This window comes from Molossus molossus, unplaced genomic scaffold (genome assembly GCF_014108415.1).
Source record: "Molossus molossus isolate mMolMol1 unplaced genomic scaffold, mMolMol1.p scaffold_m16_p_19, whole genome shotgun sequence".
In the NCBI taxonomy this organism is placed as follows: domain Eukaryota; kingdom Metazoa; phylum Chordata; class Mammalia; order Chiroptera; family Molossidae; genus Molossus; species Molossus molossus.
This window is the reverse complement of record NW_023425354.1, coordinates 49,006,910-49,026,645: the sequence shown is the minus strand read 5'-3', so window position 1 is coordinate 49,026,645 and position 19,736 is coordinate 49,006,910. Positions and strand designations below refer to the sequence as shown.

Here is a 19,736-nt window from a genome sequence, read left to right as displayed (position 1 = left end):
TTGACTCAGACAACCGAGTGTGCGCTGTATTATTTTCACTGTTTCGATCAACTTTTTAATGAATATATTTGAAAAAACCATGATAGAGTGAAGCCACAAAAGTCGAAGCACGAAGTGGCGAGGGATAGCTGTACAAGGATGTTTTCATTTAGACTGGTTTTTTTTTTTTTTTTTTTTAAAGATATTTTCAAGGTTGAGGCAGATATATTTTTAGAGCAATGTTAGTGAGCATCAGAGATCATTTCTTTTGTTTCAGTGTCATGTAGAAATACATGGAACATGTGTAACTCACGAATGGAAACTGTATGACCTCAAACGAAAGTGACAACTGGGCTTGTATTCCCTGGCAGCAGGTAGCTTTTGCTCAACAAGGTAGTAGCTTTGCTTCTTTTATTTTTCTAAGTACCGAAATACAGGAAAACTAAAGAATAATTATGCACTGATACTGGTAATTTACATAAAGTTCTCATGCTGGCCCAGTAGGTGTGTTTCCTGAAGGTGTCTCCTATGAGGTGCTCTAGGCTTTGGAGCAGTTCTTTTCTGTGCTGTTCGGTCTCTGCCACCAGTGCCTCTGTGTTGGAGAACTAATGCCTACAGCCTGGGTGTTACAGCCCTGCAGTCAGAACCAGGGAAGGAGCCTAGAGGACGTTTACCGCTGTCAGAGATGTATTTGTAGCACATGAGAAACTCGGGTTTAAGGGAAGTAACATAGTTTTTTTTCTCTCATCCATAAGAGATATTTTACCTTTCAAGGCGCTGTAGCCACTTGTTGGAGGAGGAACTCTCAAATTTCTGATGGGAGAATCTGCTTCTGTGTACCTTGAGCACTGTTTAGAAGTGACAGTCAGGGCACAATAGTGGTGATTTCCAGTGAATGCTCTTGATTGCACGAACGTGTGAATATATTTCCTTGCAACTTTGTTGCCCAAAAAGTGTCTTGGGAATTTGTGTAAATAAGGGAATGGAATTTTTCATATCAGTACTATCGATGACATATGATTTGTCTGAGATACTCACATGTATCTATATAACACTGGAAGCTCTGTGTTTTAAGAAAGTGTGAAACTATGCATGGGCACTTATTATTCAGGATGACAGAGAATCCATAAGAGTTGCTAACTCCATCTCTTTGCAGGAATAATTATACCAAAACTTCCCAGTGGAAAAATTGGCAACCCTATTTTTAAAAATATTTTAGAGCGATTAAAATTTGGTGGTTTTATGACCTTTAAATGAATCTTAGAAACATACATTCTTAATGTTACTCAACTACATTTCTTTTGCTTTATCCGCAAGGACAAAATACTATACATACTATTTTTCTTCCCTCTCAGATGATGCTTTTATTCTCAGAGTGAGAGAGCTAGGGGGTAGTAGACATTTCAACCTTAATGATTAGCTCACAGGAAAAGAGGTGAGGCACCAGGGTTTGATGGTCACCTTCTTTATTGTTCTGTTGGGTATTGTTGGATCAGGATAAGATCAGCCATCAAAAATTTACTAAATCCTCAATTATAGCCTGGAAATAAGAAGATTGGGGTGCTGTGGGCATGTAGGGAGGAGGTGGCGTGCCCTGGTCCTTAAGGACCTGCTCTGGAAGCCAGAGAACAGAACAGAAGGCGCTGATAGTTCATTGGTCACGTGGTTCTGGCTAAGTGACGCTCTGCATTTGGTGACTGACCGCAAAGCCATGGCTGGCTGGAGTGTCACAGGGGCTTTCCCCATGTAGGTGTGGTGACGGCAGTGGGAGCACGCTCCAGAGCCACATTCCAGAAATCAGCTGGTGCACAATGTATTGATAGTGGGATTTTAGGAGAATTATCCAGTCGAGGGGTTCAGAAGGTATTGGAATGGGGGGGATATGCTGGCTGTTCTAGATACATGAGGACAGTGAGCAGAGTGAATTTCTTCTCTTTTCCCCTCATTCCTTCCCTTTATCCCTTCCTTCTGCCCCCTTCACGCCTTCCTTCCTAGACTTTGAGTACTGGCACTTCTAGGCTCTTCCCCCAAAACTTTAGGAATGTACCATTTTACTTCTTGCCTAGGAGTCCTAACTTCAAGGAGGGGTGGCTCAGAAAGGGGAGGGAGAGAATTCAGGATTTAATCATGACTCACTCTTTAGGATTACCTTATTGTGCTTATCCATAGAAACATAAAGACTGTATGCCCTGGCCAGTTTGGCTCAGCGGTTGAGCGTTGGCCTGCGGACCAGAGAGTCCTGGGTTCGGTTCCTGCTGGGGGCACGTACCACAAAAAAAAAAGACTGTGTAACAGTAGGGAATTTAACTGTAGTCTGTACAGTGTTACATGGGATAATGATTCTTTCAAAATGGAGAGAATGTTTTCCAGAAGGAAAATAAATACCTAAAAAGCTGCTGGCCAGTCTTACCCTCCTGTCTCACAAACTTAGGCCCTGCAGGTGGCAGGGGGGAGCCCTGTGCTCAGAAAGCTGCTTCCACGCCCCTTGATAGTGCTCCTGGCCTGAGTCAGAAGACAGTTTCCCACACTTCTAGCTCTTCTAGGAACCTCCAGTTTAAAGAAGTGTTACAATGAACTTGACATTGAAGGACGAAGCAGGAAAAAGAAAAAGGAGACACAATAATGGATATTCACAATTATGCTGTCACTGAGTCATTTAGAGAAGATTAGATTATATTTGGGATCCTATTTTGGAAGTTAGAAATCCCGGTTGCCTTTGATAGTCTCCTTTTAGCTGCTCTGAAACCCTGCAAGTTCTTCTATGTGGAGGAACCACAGACTGAATAGCCCTGGTAAGGGTCTCAATTCTAGGCTCGTTGCACAGGGATACTCAGCTTCTGCCTGCTGGCCTTGGGTTTTGCCACCACCTTCCTCTTACCGTGTTATTACATCATTTCATTTATATTTAACTATAACCTCTATTTATTTATTGCATTTATTTTCAGATAGAGCGGGAGGGAGAGAAGGGGGAAGAAAAAGAGAGAAGCATCAACGTGAGAGAGACACGACTGGTTGCCACTCACACGACCCCAATGTGAGAGAGACACATCGACTGGTTGCCACCCACACGACCCCAACCGGGGCAGGGACAAACCACAACCGAAGTCCGTGCCCTTAGTGGGAACCGGACCTGGTTCTGGTCTGCAGGCCGATGCTCTAACTGCTGAGCCAAACTGGCCAGGGCTAAATACAAAGGCCTGTGAGTTGGTCATTCCACTGATTTTTGAACTCCCAGAGAATGGCAAGCTCTAGACACATATCCTAAAATTTACTCTTTTCAAGTATATAATTCAGTGGTTTTCAGTACATCCACAAAGTAGCATAGGTCCTTTGTGGTGTCTATTTGCTGCTTAGGGACCATCAACTTGGAATTAGTATACCTACAGTGTACCTGTATGTGTTCATAAGATAAGTTACTCACCCTTGTCTCACCGGCACATATTTAGCAGTTGGAGACTTCAGTGTTTCTATTACATATGTGCTTTGAGCATTTCCTTCTGTCCTAGCAGTTTGTTTTCCACAGATCTTCATAAAACTGTTTTTGGACGTTAAACTGCCAAACCCAATGGGTATTTAAAGTGACATGCAAAACGTGAGTTTTTACTGCCTCTCATTATTAGGCCAACCCTCCTGGTGTACTTGCCCTTTTGGATGAAGAGTGCTGGTTCCCTAAAGCCACAGATAAAACCTTTGTGGAAAAACTAGTTCAAGAGCAAGGGTCCCACTCCAAGTTCCAGAAACCACGGCAACTGAAAGACAAAGCTGATTTCTGCATTATACATTATGCGGGGAAGGTAAGGGTTGAATCACTTGATTAAAAGAACTGTGTTTGAAATTTTGCTACATTTGATGAAGTTTATAAGAAATGTGCTGATAAACATTTGTAAATCCTTAAATGTAGTTTATATTACAAATGCACTACCTTTGAGACAATCCACTTTTTAGGTTGCTCTCTGAACATTTGTGGGTAAGGCTCTAAATGTTTCTTGGTTGTGTCTGTTTTCTCCATCTCGCCACATTTGGCTGTGGTACGGGCCAGGTGGACTATAAGGCAGATGAGTGGCTGATGAAGAACATGGACCCCCTGAATGACAATGTGGCCACGCTCCTGCACCAGTCATCAGACAGATTTGTTGCAGAGCTTTGGAAGGATGGTAAGAATTTGCTTACATTTGTGATTAAGATTGGCCAGAATCGTTTACAATTGAGGATTATATATGGGTCTCTTACATATATATGTGCATATTTTACTATAAACCTCTTTCCCTAGAGCAGGGCTGCCGTTATATCGGAATTTACCCACTTTAAGAATACTGGGTAACGAGACATCTGCCCTCTTGGTCAGATGCTGTGGGAGTGTGGAAACATTCTAGGCTCAGAGCCATAAAGAACTACACACATGCCTCAGGCCACCCTGGTCCCAATTAGGTTATAATCCAAGGGTACTGGGACGCAAACCCTGAGAAGCACTGTGCATTTTCTGTGTCACACAGGTCCGCCAAGCTGCGTCCTTAGCCACTGCCGACCTCCCACGTACACACAGAGTGGCTGATGATACACTCATACCCTGCATGTAGACCAGTTTCTATTTCCACCAGTCCTCACAGTGCTTTTGTTTACATGAGCTTCAGGTGAAGATATTGGTGATTTTTTTGTCATAGACTAGAAAGTTGTACTAGTACCAGAAAAACTGAACATCTGTATGTAACTATGCATAGTGGGAACCAGTATCTCTTAGAGCGTGGCTCTTGATGCTACATTTAATTCTGATGGTATCCCACCTCTCTGCTTGGCTTCAGGTCACTCAAGACATTCGCCCTGGATCTGCCCCATGCTGGGCCTTGACCCAAGGCTGGGCCTGTTCAGTAACCTGGCCCACTTTTACTCTTTCTATAGCAGATCAGGAGCTTGTACTGCTGTCTTCTCAGAGGTAGAAAGAGAAAGAAAAAAGGATTTAAGCAACTGGGGCAAAAGGAAAGAGGTAGAAATAAAAAAGTGAACACAGAGGAAGTGAGTAGGGGGCCGATAACCATATCAGAGATAATCTAGTCAAGAATGATCATGGACATCAGCTCAAGTAGATGTGGGGCCCCACAGGGTGGGGTGCACTGCATTTGGGCATGTATGTGTCCTGGGAACAGACTGTGTGCCTGGGACTGTGTAAAAGAGGCGGGGGGTGTTGGGGAAACAGGTTAGGTTTCCAACAAGTGACACGGAGGCTTGTTATCTGTATGCCTTTGGACGAAAGTCTTCAACCGACATTGAGTGTTCACTGTTACTTGCAGTGACCCGATCAGTCAAGGGCACTGCCTGAGGACTGGGAGCAGGACCGAGCATGGTATTCGTAGTGCCCGTAGTTGAGGACTCCTGAGCCTGCTGCTGTGGACTGTTAGACTGGGCTATGAGAAACTGCAGCCAGGGTAGACAGCAACCTGCTTCAGGGTCACAGGTGCTAGAGAAGCCAGCAGTAGGGGGTTGGAAGTGCACGTGGGCAGTGTCCCAGAGAGAAGAGAAAGGAACTCTGCTGCCCACCGTGAACACTTGCCTTCTGTGAGGACTCGGTGCTGGGCATGCGTGGGAGAGCTCCCATGCTCCCCTCCCCCGGCAGTCCTCCTAGGTCTTCGTGCTCAGGAAAAGGACCGAGATCGTAGACAGAGGTCTGAACACCCAAGGTATCTGTGAGTGCTGTGTGAAGGGTATGGGATGAGCGTACAGCGGAGGAAGGCAGCGCTTTCTTCTTGGGTGCTAAAGTAAAATGTCATGAAGGAGGAGGCAGTTTTCCTCATCCTTGAAGGATAATGATTTGTTGACTAAATAAGGAAAACTGACATTTACTGAGTGCCGGCAGTTTTCAGCACTGATCGGTGAGCCATCCGTGTCCTGATCATGCCTTAAACCCTGAGGAGTGAGTAGGTCTGCGTGAGCTCGCCCATCTAGGGATGCGGAGCATTTTTAGAAGCAAAGCTGGTGTGGGAGAAGAGGGGTGAGCAGATGGGATGAGTGATCACAGTGTGGAAGTGGGAGATCTCAGGGTGAGTGTGCCCTTGGGGCATCAGCGTAGGGCTGGGGCAGGGAACGAGGCTGGTGACAGGTTGAGAGCAGACCGTGGGGAAGCCTGACTGCAGTCCCAGTGGACTTGACGTGGTTGAATGAACAGCTTCAGTGGGTTTGTGCCCCAGGGTAGTGAGACGGTGTGAACCTGAAGAAGTAGAGCAGGCAGTGTTTGGCTGGCAGGATTAGTAGGAAAGAACCTCGAAGTGGGCAGAAAGGAACAGAGGAAATACATTTTTACTATTGAAGCCTCAAAAACAGATTTCTCTTCATTTTGAAAAGAGATGCAGGTATTTGGGAAATTAATGACAAAAAGAAATTCAGTCCTGAGTTTACATACTGGTTTTGAAGATTTGAACCACTTTGACTCTTAGTTTTGAATTTTTTAACCGAAAAGGATATTGTGGGAAACACCTATTAAGCACCCGACCCATTCGAATAACAAACACCACGTGTGTAACCACGTGCATCATGGTTACAACCTGAGATCTTTGGGGGAAGGAAGAAAGTCATGGCCCTCCTGTCCAAGAAACTGTGCTCGAGTTGAAAACTCAGGTTGTACACAAATGCAACTTAGGACTGAGCAAGCCTCTGTCTTGCTCCCAGCTTCCTTGGCTTCCTCCTTCCAGTCTGTAACTCCACGTCTCCCCATCCCAGGTGGGGGAGCCTCTGGCTGCAGTGGGTCCGAAGTTTCAAGGATATAAGCTTTGGCCACAAGGGTGGAGGTGGGGCTGCAATGACACGTGACACAGACGTGCCTTACGGCAGGACCATGTCTGGAGAGGACTCTCCTGTCTCTCTGTGCTTTGCATAGCTACGGAGAAGTTACAGGATTCCAGAGACGCCGAGAGAAAATGCTTGCAGCCTGCCGAGCTCCTTCAGCCCGGGCCTGAGCCCTGTGCCTTGTATTTAGTCCACAGCTCAGACCCACAGCCTGCACAGCCCTGTTGTCACCCTGGCCTTTCTCCAGAGGCACTTGGGCACACATGTGGGCTGATAGAAATCTCACCTACCCCAAGTTTGATATGTCTGTGCTAGGGTCTGCTCTGAAATATTCCCCCGTGTCTGCTGTTCTGATGCTGCTGCTGTTTGTAGGAAGTCCTGTTGTTCATCAGCTTAGGTGGACGGTTTTTCAGTGTAGTCTGAGTGACAGGATCTCCAAGGGCGCTCACTGTCGGGGGAGGGGCAGGCGGAGCAGCTATAGCATGTCTGTCCAATTTTGAGGACTGGTATGTTTCGTGCATTAAATCAGTGGCAGGCACAGGAGTTTGAGGAGGCCACTAAGGTAGAGAATTCATCACTGCCCACTCTGGGTGTAGAGATCTCTTAGGATAAGGGTAGCTTTTTCTGCTGGGAAAGAAAATAGACCTGGAAAAACATGTAATTATATTTCTATTTTTATAACCACATAAATGCAAAAGCAGAAAATAACAAGTGGACCGTGAATGTATGAATATAGTTTGCCTGTGAAGGTGCAGTACTCTGACTATAAAACATTATGAATTGAAATAGTCTTTGTGCTAGGGTTTTCTCAAGGCCAAACTAGGAGAAATAAGATTTTTTGGTGGCAGCCCTGCCCTAGAGATTCATAGTACCCTACTTTCTGCTAAGAGATGTTTTGGGATCTCTCTACCAGCTGCATAGGACTTCTTGCCACTTCTTGGGGCTTATATACAAAAAAAAAAAAAAAAACTAAAAATTGAATTTTTTATGTAAATGTACCTCAGGATATTTTTAGGTGTAATGGTATGATCAAGTTATCATCTTATGATTTGAAGCTATTTTAACATTTTGCTACAACTTGAATTTTGTTTTCCTTGCTGGTACTTACCTATCTATTAGTAATTTGTATTGGAAGTAAAATTACACAGCAGTGTAAATTTTTTATGATAAAAGCTACTAATATATACATTTACCAGGGTGCTCTATGCCTTGTCCTAATTTGCTAATTGCAAGGTAATTTTATGAAGGACAACTCAAATAGTACCTTATTACTCAACATTTCATCCTGCGCTTACGTGGGGATAAGCATTTAACATTACTGTGATAAAATGCTCACACCTAGAGTTGGGAAGGTGCATTTTTTTTATTCCAATTTATTTTATAAATAATTTTGTCCAAATGTGCACATTCTCTAACTAGTAATGTTTGCATGGGATCTTCCCTGGACTAGCTACTTCGTATCCGATTTCAAAGTTTGCTTGTGATGTCAAATGTTTTGCACACTAATTGAAGTGTTTGTGTATTTGCTCTTCCATCCTCCTGATTTTGCTTTTCTCTGCTTTAGAGATTCAGAATAGTCAGAGAGCTTCTTTTTATGAGAGTGTTTCTGGTCTTCATGAGCCACAAGGTGAATGTATAAAGCCAGTAGGTCTTCCAAAATGGAAGGGTTTTAAGCCCACAGGAAGAACTTTTCGGGGGGCTGGCAGGGTGGCCTGGGAGGGCAGGGTAGATTGGGGACGGGGCTGGTTTCTGGGTTTCTGTTTTTGTTTTGCTCATAGACCTGCATGCACCTTTCATTTCATGCTCATTTTTATTCTACTTCAAGGCAACTGTTTGAGTGCATAAACAATTCAATCGCTATTGCCTACACATTGCTTCTTATTTTATGCATAGCACTTACAGCGCTGCATATTAAAATGTACGGCACTACCTTTTCCAGTAGTGCCATGTTGATACACAGTCCTCTCAGGGAATTGTTAGGAATGGATGTACTGAATAATGTCTTCTTTGTCTTTGAGTTACCTTAAAATTTTCAACTCTAAGACATTTCAAAGAGGAGTTTTTTCTTTAAGTCATTAACATTTTGTGAACAAATAAGTACATATTTATCTCATATGTGTTCTCATCATTATACCCATGGTTTGAAAATTGTGTGCATATCTAGCTACTTGGCTTTTCTTTTGAACTGGAGATAATGAAACTGTCTACAAGGCCTGATATTTGCAAGGCAAGACTAAGATAGAATAGCTTGGTGTTAAATTTGTACATTGAACATGATACTGAGCTCCAAACAGATGGGCCTTGTGGTCTGAATCCTTAGCCTTGTTTTAAAATACAGCCTACCCATGGCTAGAGGTCCCCAAAAGCCCAATATAAAATGAGTATCACTGAGCCTCCCAGTTATTTAGTGAAGTCATGCAGTGAAATTCAAAAATACTGTCAAATTCACCTTCTAAAATTTCCTTTATAATTTTTGGAACATGATTATGCTGAAATCTGTATCCATCTCAAAAGTTTTTTTACAGTATAGTGCCCATTTTCATCCAAGTCAAGATTCCCGCAGTCCATTCTAGTTCACATACAATGACAAAGGTAGATCGCAAGCTTTAAGAATGGGGACGGAGGAGATCATGCCAAAGATGATTCCATGAGCTGGAATGAATATTCCATAGAAAAACTCTAAAGGAAGAAGTCTTCAGATAGACGCAGTCATCCTCGGCCTTGGAGAGTGCTGACCGAGTTGAGGAAGTCCGGGAGGAAGAGAGAGCCAGGAGGTAGTTTTAAGCATATGGTCTGCCTGAGACTTGTCCTTTGTTAAAAGGCTAGTGTTTGATCTTCTGGACTTTCTTCCAAGGTAGAGTGCCCTCTTCAAATCAATTCCCCTTAACTCTTTGGATTTCTAGTTTTTAGAGAGAATTCCAGGTTGTGAGCGCTTTGAGAGCCGGGGCATGCCTGTTCTTGTTCACCGCCATGTCCTCAGCACCTGGCACAAAGCAGGCACGCCGTCTATAAGTCACTGAGGGCGGGAGTTGGTGGGTGGGTGGGCGTTCCACACCCACTTTTCCTATGCAGCAGCTTTGCCTTACATGCCCTCTGCGGCCTCTCCCTCTCCTGCAGTGTAGATGCTCTTCCTTGTGGAACCATGACCTTCAGGGTGTGTAGACCAGGTGTTTTCTGTGCCAGCAGCATCAAGGACAGAGCTACTCTTAGATGGCATCATTCTGGCTGGGAGTAAGCCCATTCACCTCACCATATTCTCACCTTGGCACTGAAAATGTGCCTGGTTCTCTCTCGGCGAGGTGTCCTTTGGTTGAGTTCCTCGGCTGAACTAAGAATCAGGGGTCTCAGTCTCTGCTTCTCCTTAGAGGGCCTTCCATCCACCATGGCTGACTACGGTCTTTGACGTTGTGTATAGTGTTTCTACAGCAAAACGTTTTTCTCCTCAATCTGTGTTTATAGATTCAAACCCCAGGTAATAGGTTTGAAATGAAATTGTGGGGCATTAGTATTCCCAGTGATTTCTCAAAAGACAATGGAGGAAGGAGTTCCTAGGGAAATCATGATTGCCTTTGACATGCTAACATGTAGTGAGCATCTCTCTAAATGAGAAACCACAAAGTATATTCATAATGTTAGGAAAACAGCATTATGAAGAATGTGAAGGCTTTGAGGATGAGAAGGAGACTGGGATAAAGAGAGGTTTCCAGAAGCATCAAAGAACCATGCAGAAGACAGGAACAGAATGCCTCTGGGAGTGGAGACGCACGCCCAGTGAACCAGCAGAGAGGGGTTGTAACAGAGCTGGAGCCGGGTTCTCAGACTCCAAGGGTCTGTGACAGGGCCTGTCCAGCTTTAGTCCTGATCCTCACTGAGGAACAGTTAGTATGAGCCACCCCCGCGGGCATGTACCTACTGCCGCCTTCAGAGGACCAGTTCAGATTCTCTGGACGTTGTTGGTGCTGGTGGCGGCTGCCATCAAAAGGTACCGCCTGAGAAAATAGACGTGCATGAAGCAGATTTGAATTACTGAGAGAGAAGCCTCCCAGCCCTCTTCAATCTAGAGTCACCAAGGGGAGGTGGTTACTGCCATAGGAGGGCTTCCTCAGTTGTCACAAGCTCTTTGGGATCTTCCTCTTCGAACACTGCTGAATTCTTACCAACCTCCGTGCTGTAGTCTAAGGGGAAGGCTTCGCCTCACCTGTGCTTCAGACTAAGAAACGACGAGGTTCCGACTTCCAGAACTTGGAACCAGCCTTTTTTCTTTTTCTTTTTTTTGGACCTAGTAAGTCATTAAAGGAAGTTCTGCTTAGATTCAAGTAGCATGACTGATGAAATGGTAATTAATCTCCTTGTAGATTATTATATCAATTGGTCATAAATCTCTGTTTTTAGTGGCACGTTAGGAGCTATGGTTTGGGGCTGCCATGGTTTATGCACTTAGTTCACTTGTCATCGTGTTCAGATGAAGGTTTTTCGTCGCTGTTGCAGTATATTCTCCTCTTTTGTATTTCATCTTGAGTCTCAATAGGAGTTGGGAGCTCAGAGAAGTGGCTTTCGGGTACTGCAGCTGGATTTCCTGAGGTCACGTGGGGAGTGACACTCAGTTCTCGGGGTTCTTGTGAGTACCAAGCGTGGCCCCGGCACACCGGAGCGCCTCGATCCTGGGGCCTGGCATTGCACTTGCCGTGGTTGCCTCCACGGCTGTTGCAGTTCCTGTGCACCCTTGTTGCCACTACAGCTGTAATGGTGAAAAACAGAAAATCAGTTCATGTGTATTTCCTCGGCTATGATTTAATGCAAGTCCACTTTTATTCATGGTGCCCTGAGGCCAAGCTGATCAGCAGTCCTGCTACGCTGCCCAGTGCTGGGTGAATTCAGTGCATGGGCCCTGCCAGGGGAGAGGGCAGAGCAGAAGTGGGTCACAAACTCTGTAGGACAAGGGGGGCTTCCTGCAGGGGGGGAGGTGAAGGACAAATTCAAGTGCGGCTTACATAGTGCTTAGGAGAAGGAACAGTGCTGTCAACCCCTGGACTTCCTGCAGTTTTTCTGAACTTCCCAAATATTGTAGAGCAATGAACCATTATGTGACCACTGTAAGTTTGTTATTACTGTGTAATAAAGATAAGGTGAAAATATACTATTTGATGTTAAGATTGTTTCTGGGAATTCATAGCAGTTGAATATCTGTTTCTGAATTTTTTAACTGTTAGTAACATTTTAGTGTACGTTAAAGTAGAATTGTCTTAATTTGTGTAAATGATTATTGAGAACATACTACATGCCCAGCACAGGGCCGGGTGCCAGAGGCCTTTTTGTAGGAGTAGTTGATGGAGTTCTTATTTATCACCTTCTGGTTGCTAAAATTAATATTAAAGTAAGTTTCTCCTTCATTTTGGTTTTTAGCTATATTAACTGCAGTGAGTTTCTGAAGAGCTGGCTTAAATACATGAAATTAAATTTAGTGACACTAGTAATTGGCCCATGCACAGATTTGAAGGACATGAAAATCTCATGTGCCTCATGTCTCCTGAGGTTGTCCCCTAGAAGGGCCAGTTAAGCATTCTGACACTGGACAGTATTGTTCCTTATTTAAAAAAAACACAGCCCTGGCCGGTTTGGCTCAGCGGTTAGAGCGTCGGCCTGCAGTCCAGAGAGTCCCGAGTTCGGTTCCCGCTAAGGGCACATACCTCAGTTGCAGTTTGTCCCCGGCCCTGGTTGGGTCGTGCGGGTGGCAACCACTCGATGTGTCCCTTTCACATTGATGTTTCTCTCTTTCTGTCTCTTCCTCCCACTCTATCTGAACAAAAAATGGAAAAATGTCCTCGGGTGAGGATTGAAAAAAACAAAACAGAAAACTGTTAATGCAATTATATGAGATAGATGATTGCAATTGCATTTTTCTTCTTTTAAACTATAAATATGCCCTTACAGATTGCAGGTCTGTGGAGCTCATCTAATTTCTCACTGTCCAAATAAGCTCTATAGATTAATAAATTGATATCTGTGTAAAATGCTTTGAAATCTTTTCATGCTACTAGGCAACCAGATGATGAATTTACTGTGCCTACCAGCAGCCCAGCCAGGCCCTCCTGACCCTCGCAGAAGAGTTTGTAGCCAGAGGATAAACAAAGCGTCCTTTGCCCAGAAACCATGGGCTCTGAGACCTTGGAGGTTTAGTCACAGTATTAGGTCTCAGAAGGAGCAGTGGTGCTCATTTCACAGAGCTGCTGGAATCTCGTCTTTGCATTCTCTACTTTCTCTGGTTCAGAAAATGTTTTTGTAAAATAGAGGTTTTTATAGGTCTTGATTTTTTCTTTTTTCTTTATTGCTTGTAGAGAGAGAAGAAGGGAGAGGGAGAGAGAGACAGAAACATTGATGAGAGAAATTAGCCTCTTCCTGCATGCCCCCCTTGGGGATTGGGCCCACAACCTGGGCACGTGCCCTGACCGGGAATCAAACTGGAAATCTCTTGGTGCATGGTCAACACTCAACCACTGAGCCACACCGGCCAGGCTAGGTCTTGATTTTTCAGTGAACTCATATATTATTAGTACGGCCCAGGTCATTTAATGCAGTTCCCAAAGTGTCTCTCTTTTACTCACAAGATAATTTTGCTCATTGGTGGAAGCTAACCCTGAGTTTAAATTTTTTAAATAAAAACAAAGGAACTGAAAGTCCAAAGCATGCTGAATGTTTAGCTTTGGATTGCCTTCATTAAAAATAAATTTGAAAATCAGGTTCATTGCGATCATATTTTTTGGTCATTGTTGTAAAAAGTAGTCCCTGCTGGGAGCTGTATTATGACTACCGTCACATGTGTGAAGACCAGTTCAGAGCATTGGAAACCAGTGTAGGGAGTCCTTACACAGTAAACACCTCCTCTTTTTTTGTGGGGGTGACTTGTCTGGGGGTAATTTTCTGGTCACTCAGCGGATACTTATTAAATAGCTACCGTGTGCCAGGCACCATGCTTCAGCCAACGTTGGGCAGGGGTGGGAGGGGGTAGGCAGAAAAAATTGTCAGAGGGGTACACAGACACCAGGGAAGGGAAGCTCAGCCAGCTCGGAGGTACACAGGGCAGAGTGAGGTTGTCCAGGGATCTGGCCTAGGTGAAGTGAGGCCTAGAGGAGGGAGTAGCCTAGTCTGGAGGCACGCGGAGACCGGAGCCTGAGGGAGGGAGGGAGGTAAGAACTGCCAGGATGGCTGGAAGGAGGGCTCTGCATGCCAGGCAGGGAGAACAGGGTGGAGTCGGAGGGCCTGCATGTTTGCACAGTTGGAGCTTCGGCATATGTGGGGATGGCCAGGGAGGCACCCCACAGCCCTGTGGGGCGGGCCACATTAGCTGCAGTTCACAGAGGGAGACACTGGGGCTGGAGCAGGGAGTGTCTTGGCTCCAGATCGCACCGCTCCGGAGGGCTGGGTGCTCTGCCGCTCAGAGCCGAGTTCTCCATCACTGTTACACTGCTGCGCTCAGTTATCTGGACCATGTCTTTTTTTTTAATCCTCACCCAAGGATATTTCTACATTTGTCTTCAGATAGAGAGGGAAGGAGGGGGAAAAACATCGATGTGAGAGAGACACGTCGACTGGTTGCCTCCCGAATGACCCTGACCAGTTAGGAGGTTACTGCAGAATCCAGGTGAGAAGTTGGAGCCCGAACTAGGGCAGCGGAGAGGAGGGGCTGTATCGAAGACATTGAAATCTTGGCCTGATCCGTCTCGGTGAGCAGCTGGGTGTGAGAGGGATTGAGCCTGGCTCCTGGTGTCTGGCTTGTGTACAAGTGGTCACGTCTGCACAGAACGTGCAGGAAGAGGGACCGGATAGCGGTGGGTCAGAGAAGGTGCTCTAGTTCAGGACATCGGCCTTCTGTCCTCTTCCTCTTCATTCCCCTTATCTAGCTCTTCCTCCTCTCCCCGGCTCCTTGGGGCTTGCTCTCAGGCCTTCATCTCTTTTCATTCGCCCTTCAGATGCTTCATCCAGTCTCATAACTGTAAACACTGTGACTCGACAACTCCAGATTTACCTCTAGTGTAGACCCCTCTTAGCAGCAGACTGCAATGTCCACTTGATGGCTCATCTCCACCTTAACGTCTCGCAGACACCCCAAACTTACACGGAGTGTGGCCCCTGTCTTCCTACCCACAAAACCCACTTCTGCCCATCTTCCCGATGGCAGCACAAGGCACTCAGTTGCTCAAGCCCGAATTCTAGGAGTTTTTCTTGACGTGGCCCTTTCCCTTATTTTCCTGTCAAATTAATTGTTAAAGCAAGTCGTCTCCCACCAAAATATGTCTTGAATCTTCCTTATCAGTCCACCTCCTCTAAATCTCCCTAGTTCGAGCTGCTGTCATCTTTCTTAGAACTTGGACTAGTGGTCACCTGTCTCCCTGACTGCCCAGCCTTCCTACAGACAGAGGGATGTCCCTCCTCGTGGGGCTCCACTCGCACTAGCTTCTTCCACGTCTTCCTGCCCCCGGCCCTTCACACATGCTGCGCCCACTCTCTGGAATGTTCTCTGTTGACTCATTCTTTTTCCAGAGAGATGTCTAACCACCCATCTCTCCCATAGCATCTTGTTATTTTTTTCAATGCATTTCTCACTATGCAGTTGTGAATGTATTTTATTTTATTTATTCACTAACATTTATGTATCAAGCCTGTTATATGCCAGACATCATGCGAGGTGTGAGGGTCGCAATGTTTAGTAAAAGCAGACATGATGGGCACTTACCGAGAATCTGTGGAAGGCAGAGGTACCTTTGTGACTTCCAGGTGGAGAGGAGAATATAGGTGTTTGGTAAGTGCTGGGAGTCAGGTACAGCTAATTAAAGTCATAAATGAGGTCACCCAGGATGAGGGGACAGCTTGAGAAAAGCAGGTCAAACTGTGTATACCTGCCTGTACCTACATCTTGCCTTATTCTAGAAGGGATTTCGGGTGAGTTGCGTTTGGACCCCTAGTTGGCCATGGTGTACAGGAAAAGCAGAAGAGGAGTTAGCAAGGAGGCTGGGGTGGCTAGAGAGGTGGATGGAGGTCAAGGGGAAGACGGAGTTCATAAAGAAGCCAGGAGTGGAGAGAGTGTTTAGAATGCTGCTGCGATGGTCAACAGGAAAATATACCAGGGTCAAGTACAATAAACGCTGGACGGTCTGCTGTTAGCCATTGACCAGTCATGTCCCGAGCAGTGTCAGGTGGAGGGAGGAAGGCAAACTAGAAGCCAAGGGGCTGGACCCGGGGAAGTTAGTGGGAGAGGATGAGGAGTGGCACGTGTGTGGACTGCTCGGAAAGAAGCTTGGCTCTCAGGAGACAGAAGGAGCAGCGGGCAGACACAGGTTTTAAAAAGCTCATTGTTTCGTGGCACATTCAGGGGTGGGGTTTGGTGCTGTTTTTTGCCGGAGCAAGTAAAGAGGGACAGGTTGAAGACCCAGGAGAGAAAAGTGGTCTCTGAGCTGGATGGTAGGCAGAGTCCAGAGCACAGCAGAAGGAGTGGTTTTGACCTTGAGACTGGTGGCTTCACATAGGAGAAATTGCTCTGTAGTGCGCATGCATGGGCCTGGAAATTAATCCGATTTTATGCCCCCTTCTCCAAATTTCCATTGAAGACGTACATAACTTGAAAGTCACCTTACTTCCTGGGTCATGGTTTTCTCGTCTGTGCAAAGCTCATTGAAAATCAAGACTTGAGTGGGATCTTGATCGTAAAGGACTTCACACAGTGCCAGGTCCCCAAGTACTGTCTGTTCTGGAGAACAAACAGAAATGCAGGTGGCTGTTAAGATCGAAAGGGGCATTAACAGGGTAGTTGAATCAATATTTTGATTAAAATATTTTAGGAGTGTGTTTCATTCACTTAGCAGTTTTTTAAATGAGGGCATATTATGCACCAAATGTTTTGCTAGTGGCCGGACTTCTGTGAAATGTCAGCTGAAGGGTCTGAGGAGTTTGACCAGCATTAAGCATAGCTTAGGTACTGATTCTTTTTAGGAGGCTCCTTCCCATTTTGTGTTCTTGCCCTTTAATAAGTGTTATTCATACTTTGAGGAAAGAGCTGAAGTTTACTCATTCCTAAAAATCTGAACTAATAATGCAATCTACTCTTCCTGCAACTTGAATAACTTTTTTAACTGACATTCTAATGGCTAATAAGAGATGTCTCTGGTCCCCAGTCCCTGAGCCATATTCATGAGGTGGATCGCTTTATACAGTCGTATATTTTATGTGTAGCTTTATAAGCCATTTCCTATTTGAGACTTGTCATAGTATCAGTTGTGTATCAATAATGCCAGCCAATGATTTCTCATTTACCAAATAATTGTGTGTGTAATAGGCAAAATGTTGTCAGAGGCAGTGAGTTCCTGACTGTAGCGCAGCGGAAGGCACCTGCTGGTATGTGGTCTGAAGCTGTCAGAGCTGCACTGTCCTGCAGAGAAGTGTGTGGCTGTTGGATCCACGGCTTGTGCAGTGTCTAAGTATGCTGACTGCCATACCTAGATGGCACTTATCATCTGTCCCACAAGCTTGTGCTGCTGACTATCACTGTGTCTTTCTGTCCCCTGCTGAAGAGTGAGATTCGATTCGTTTTCCTTTTCCATTTTATTTTCACCAGTGGATCGGATTGTGGGTCTGGATCAAGTTACTGGTATGACTGAGACAGCATTTGGCTCTGCCTATAAAACCAAAAAGGGCATGTTTCGTACTGTTGGACAGCTCTACAAAGAATCTCTCACCAAGCTGATGGCAACTCTCCGCAACACCAACCCTAACTTCGTTCGCTGCATCATTCCAAATCACGAGAAGCGGGTATGTGTTAAGCAAAACCTGTGCTGCTATTGAAAACTAGATGAAGCCAGGTTATAATAATTCAAGTATAAAACTCTCCTTTGCTTGATTAGGCTGGAAAACTGGACCCGCACCTAGTGCTGGACCAGCTTCGCTGCAATGGTGTCCTGGAGGGCATCCGGATCTGCCGCCAGGGGTTCCCCAACCGGATAGTATTCCAGGAATTCAGACAGAGGTATTGCTAACTTTGACCTTTTTCTGTGCATATGAAACTTAGCTTATATGCATAAAACAGTGAGAAAATGAGGAATTTTTCTCCTGTTCCTGGATAGTTTCCGTTTTCTTTTTATATAGGAAAGAGATAGTCATCATCGCCTTTATTTTTGGACAAGAATATTGAGTGCGTCAGACAGAGGCAGCGTGCCGGTGACCGCTCTGGGTGCTGCCCAGGCTGTTCTGTCTCCAGGGTCCTTAAGTCGTTTGTATGATAGACATTTAAAGCTGAGAACTTATAGTTACCTCATTTAAACAGTTCCATCTGGGATTTAAACATAATTAGTTTTAAGCTGATATTTTAAAAGACAGTCATGTGCCACATAACAATGTTTCGGTTAACGACAGACCACATATATGACGGTGGTCTCATAGATTATAATAGAGCGAAAAACTCCAACCACCTGGTAACCTCACAACCGTTGTGAGGTCAACGGCACAACATGTTACTCCTGTGTTTGCGGTGCTGCTGGTATAAACAAACCTGCTGACTCGTCATTCGTACAAAGTCTAGCATACAGTATGTAATACTTGGTAATGTAAAAAATGACTACAGATTTATATATTTACTATACTATGCTTTTTATCATTATCATTATTTTAGCGTGTATTCTTTCTGTTTGCTAAAAGTGCTTGTTGTGCAGCTGCGCCACGCTTCATTGGCAGCGGCCTCGCTCAGCTCATGTTTCGTACAGTAACATACTGAGCAGGCTTGTAGCCTCAGGCCAGTAGGCTGTGCCACACAGCCGGTGTGTCGTAGGCTGTGCCACCTAGGCCTGTGGGAGTGCATTCATTCTGTGATGTTCACACCGTAAGGAAATCGCCTGACGACACATTTCTGAGAACGTATCTGTTGTTTAGTGGTATATGACTGTATGAGTAATGAATGTTTCTTTTAGGAATATTTGAATATAGCTGGTTTGGCTCAGCAGTTAGAGCATCGGCCTGCGGACCAAAGAGTCCCGGGTTCGGTTCTCGTTAAGGGCACATACCTCTGTTGCAGTTTGTTTCCTGCCCCAGTTGGGGGTCTTGCAGGTGGCAACCACTCAGTGTGTCTCTCTCACATCAATATTTCTCTCTCTCTCTTCCCCCCTCTCTCCCTCCTGCTCTATCTGAAGATAAATGCAAAAATGTCCTCAGGTGAGGATTAAAAAAAAGAAAATACAAGAGAAGTAAAAAGTAAATAAAAATAATTCAGGAGTGACTCATGAAACCATTCTGGGCACTGGCCAGGTAGCTCCGTTGGTCTGAGTGTCATCCCGATACGCCGAGGTTGTGCGTGTGATCTCTAGTCAGGGCACAGACAGGCGGCAGCCAGGGATGCATGCATGGGTAGAACAAGTCAACACTCCTCTCCCTCTCTTAAATCAATCAATAAATTTTTTTTAAAAAGAAAGAAAACATTTTGGGATATTTCTTTCTGTCTTTTAATGAATATGTCTGTGTGCAAATTTTTTCTATAGTGGGTGCTGCATGTGTGGATATGCACTTAACAGTCCTTTTACTAATACAGAGCAGGGAGCAGGAGAGATTAGAAAAGAAGGATGAAGAAAAAACAAGAGGGAGAAGATCCGTAGAAATGGATGCAATAGAAATGGATTAAACATATGACGGGAAATTTATTTTTTTTAATGTGTTGTATAATTTTCTTCAATATTTATTTTTCTTTTTTCTTCTGGAAATTGGATTTCCAATTATGGAACATAAAATAATTTGTTGTTCCATAAAATAAATAAACCTGGCTGCAGGTCACAGAACGGCCCATTCCTCCCACTGTTCCAGATGGAATCCTGTTGAGCCACATTATTCCAATCCTTATGGGTTTTGGGAGCCCTTATCATGGCCCCACTGTGTGATGAGCAGTGTGGTAAACTTTCACTTTTTATGGGTAGGAGAAAAAGGAGCATGATTGGCATTCAGAGTACAAAGTT

The 19,736-nt window shown here is 44.9% G+C and overlaps 1 protein-coding gene across 1 annotated transcript in view; it reads left to right on the top strand.

Annotated features, from left to right (window-relative positions):
* MYH10 (myosin heavy chain 10) overlaps nucleotides 1-19,736 on the top strand; it is a 172,105-nt gene that overhangs the window by 109,999 nt on the left and 42,370 nt on the right. Inside the window, 4 exon segments of the mRNA XM_036269900.1 lie at nucleotides 3,600-3,773; nucleotides 4,019-4,133; nucleotides 17,360-17,553; nucleotides 17,646-17,767. Coding sequence (XP_036125793.1) covers nucleotides 3,600-3,773; nucleotides 4,019-4,133; nucleotides 17,360-17,553; nucleotides 17,646-17,767 — 605 coding nt within the window.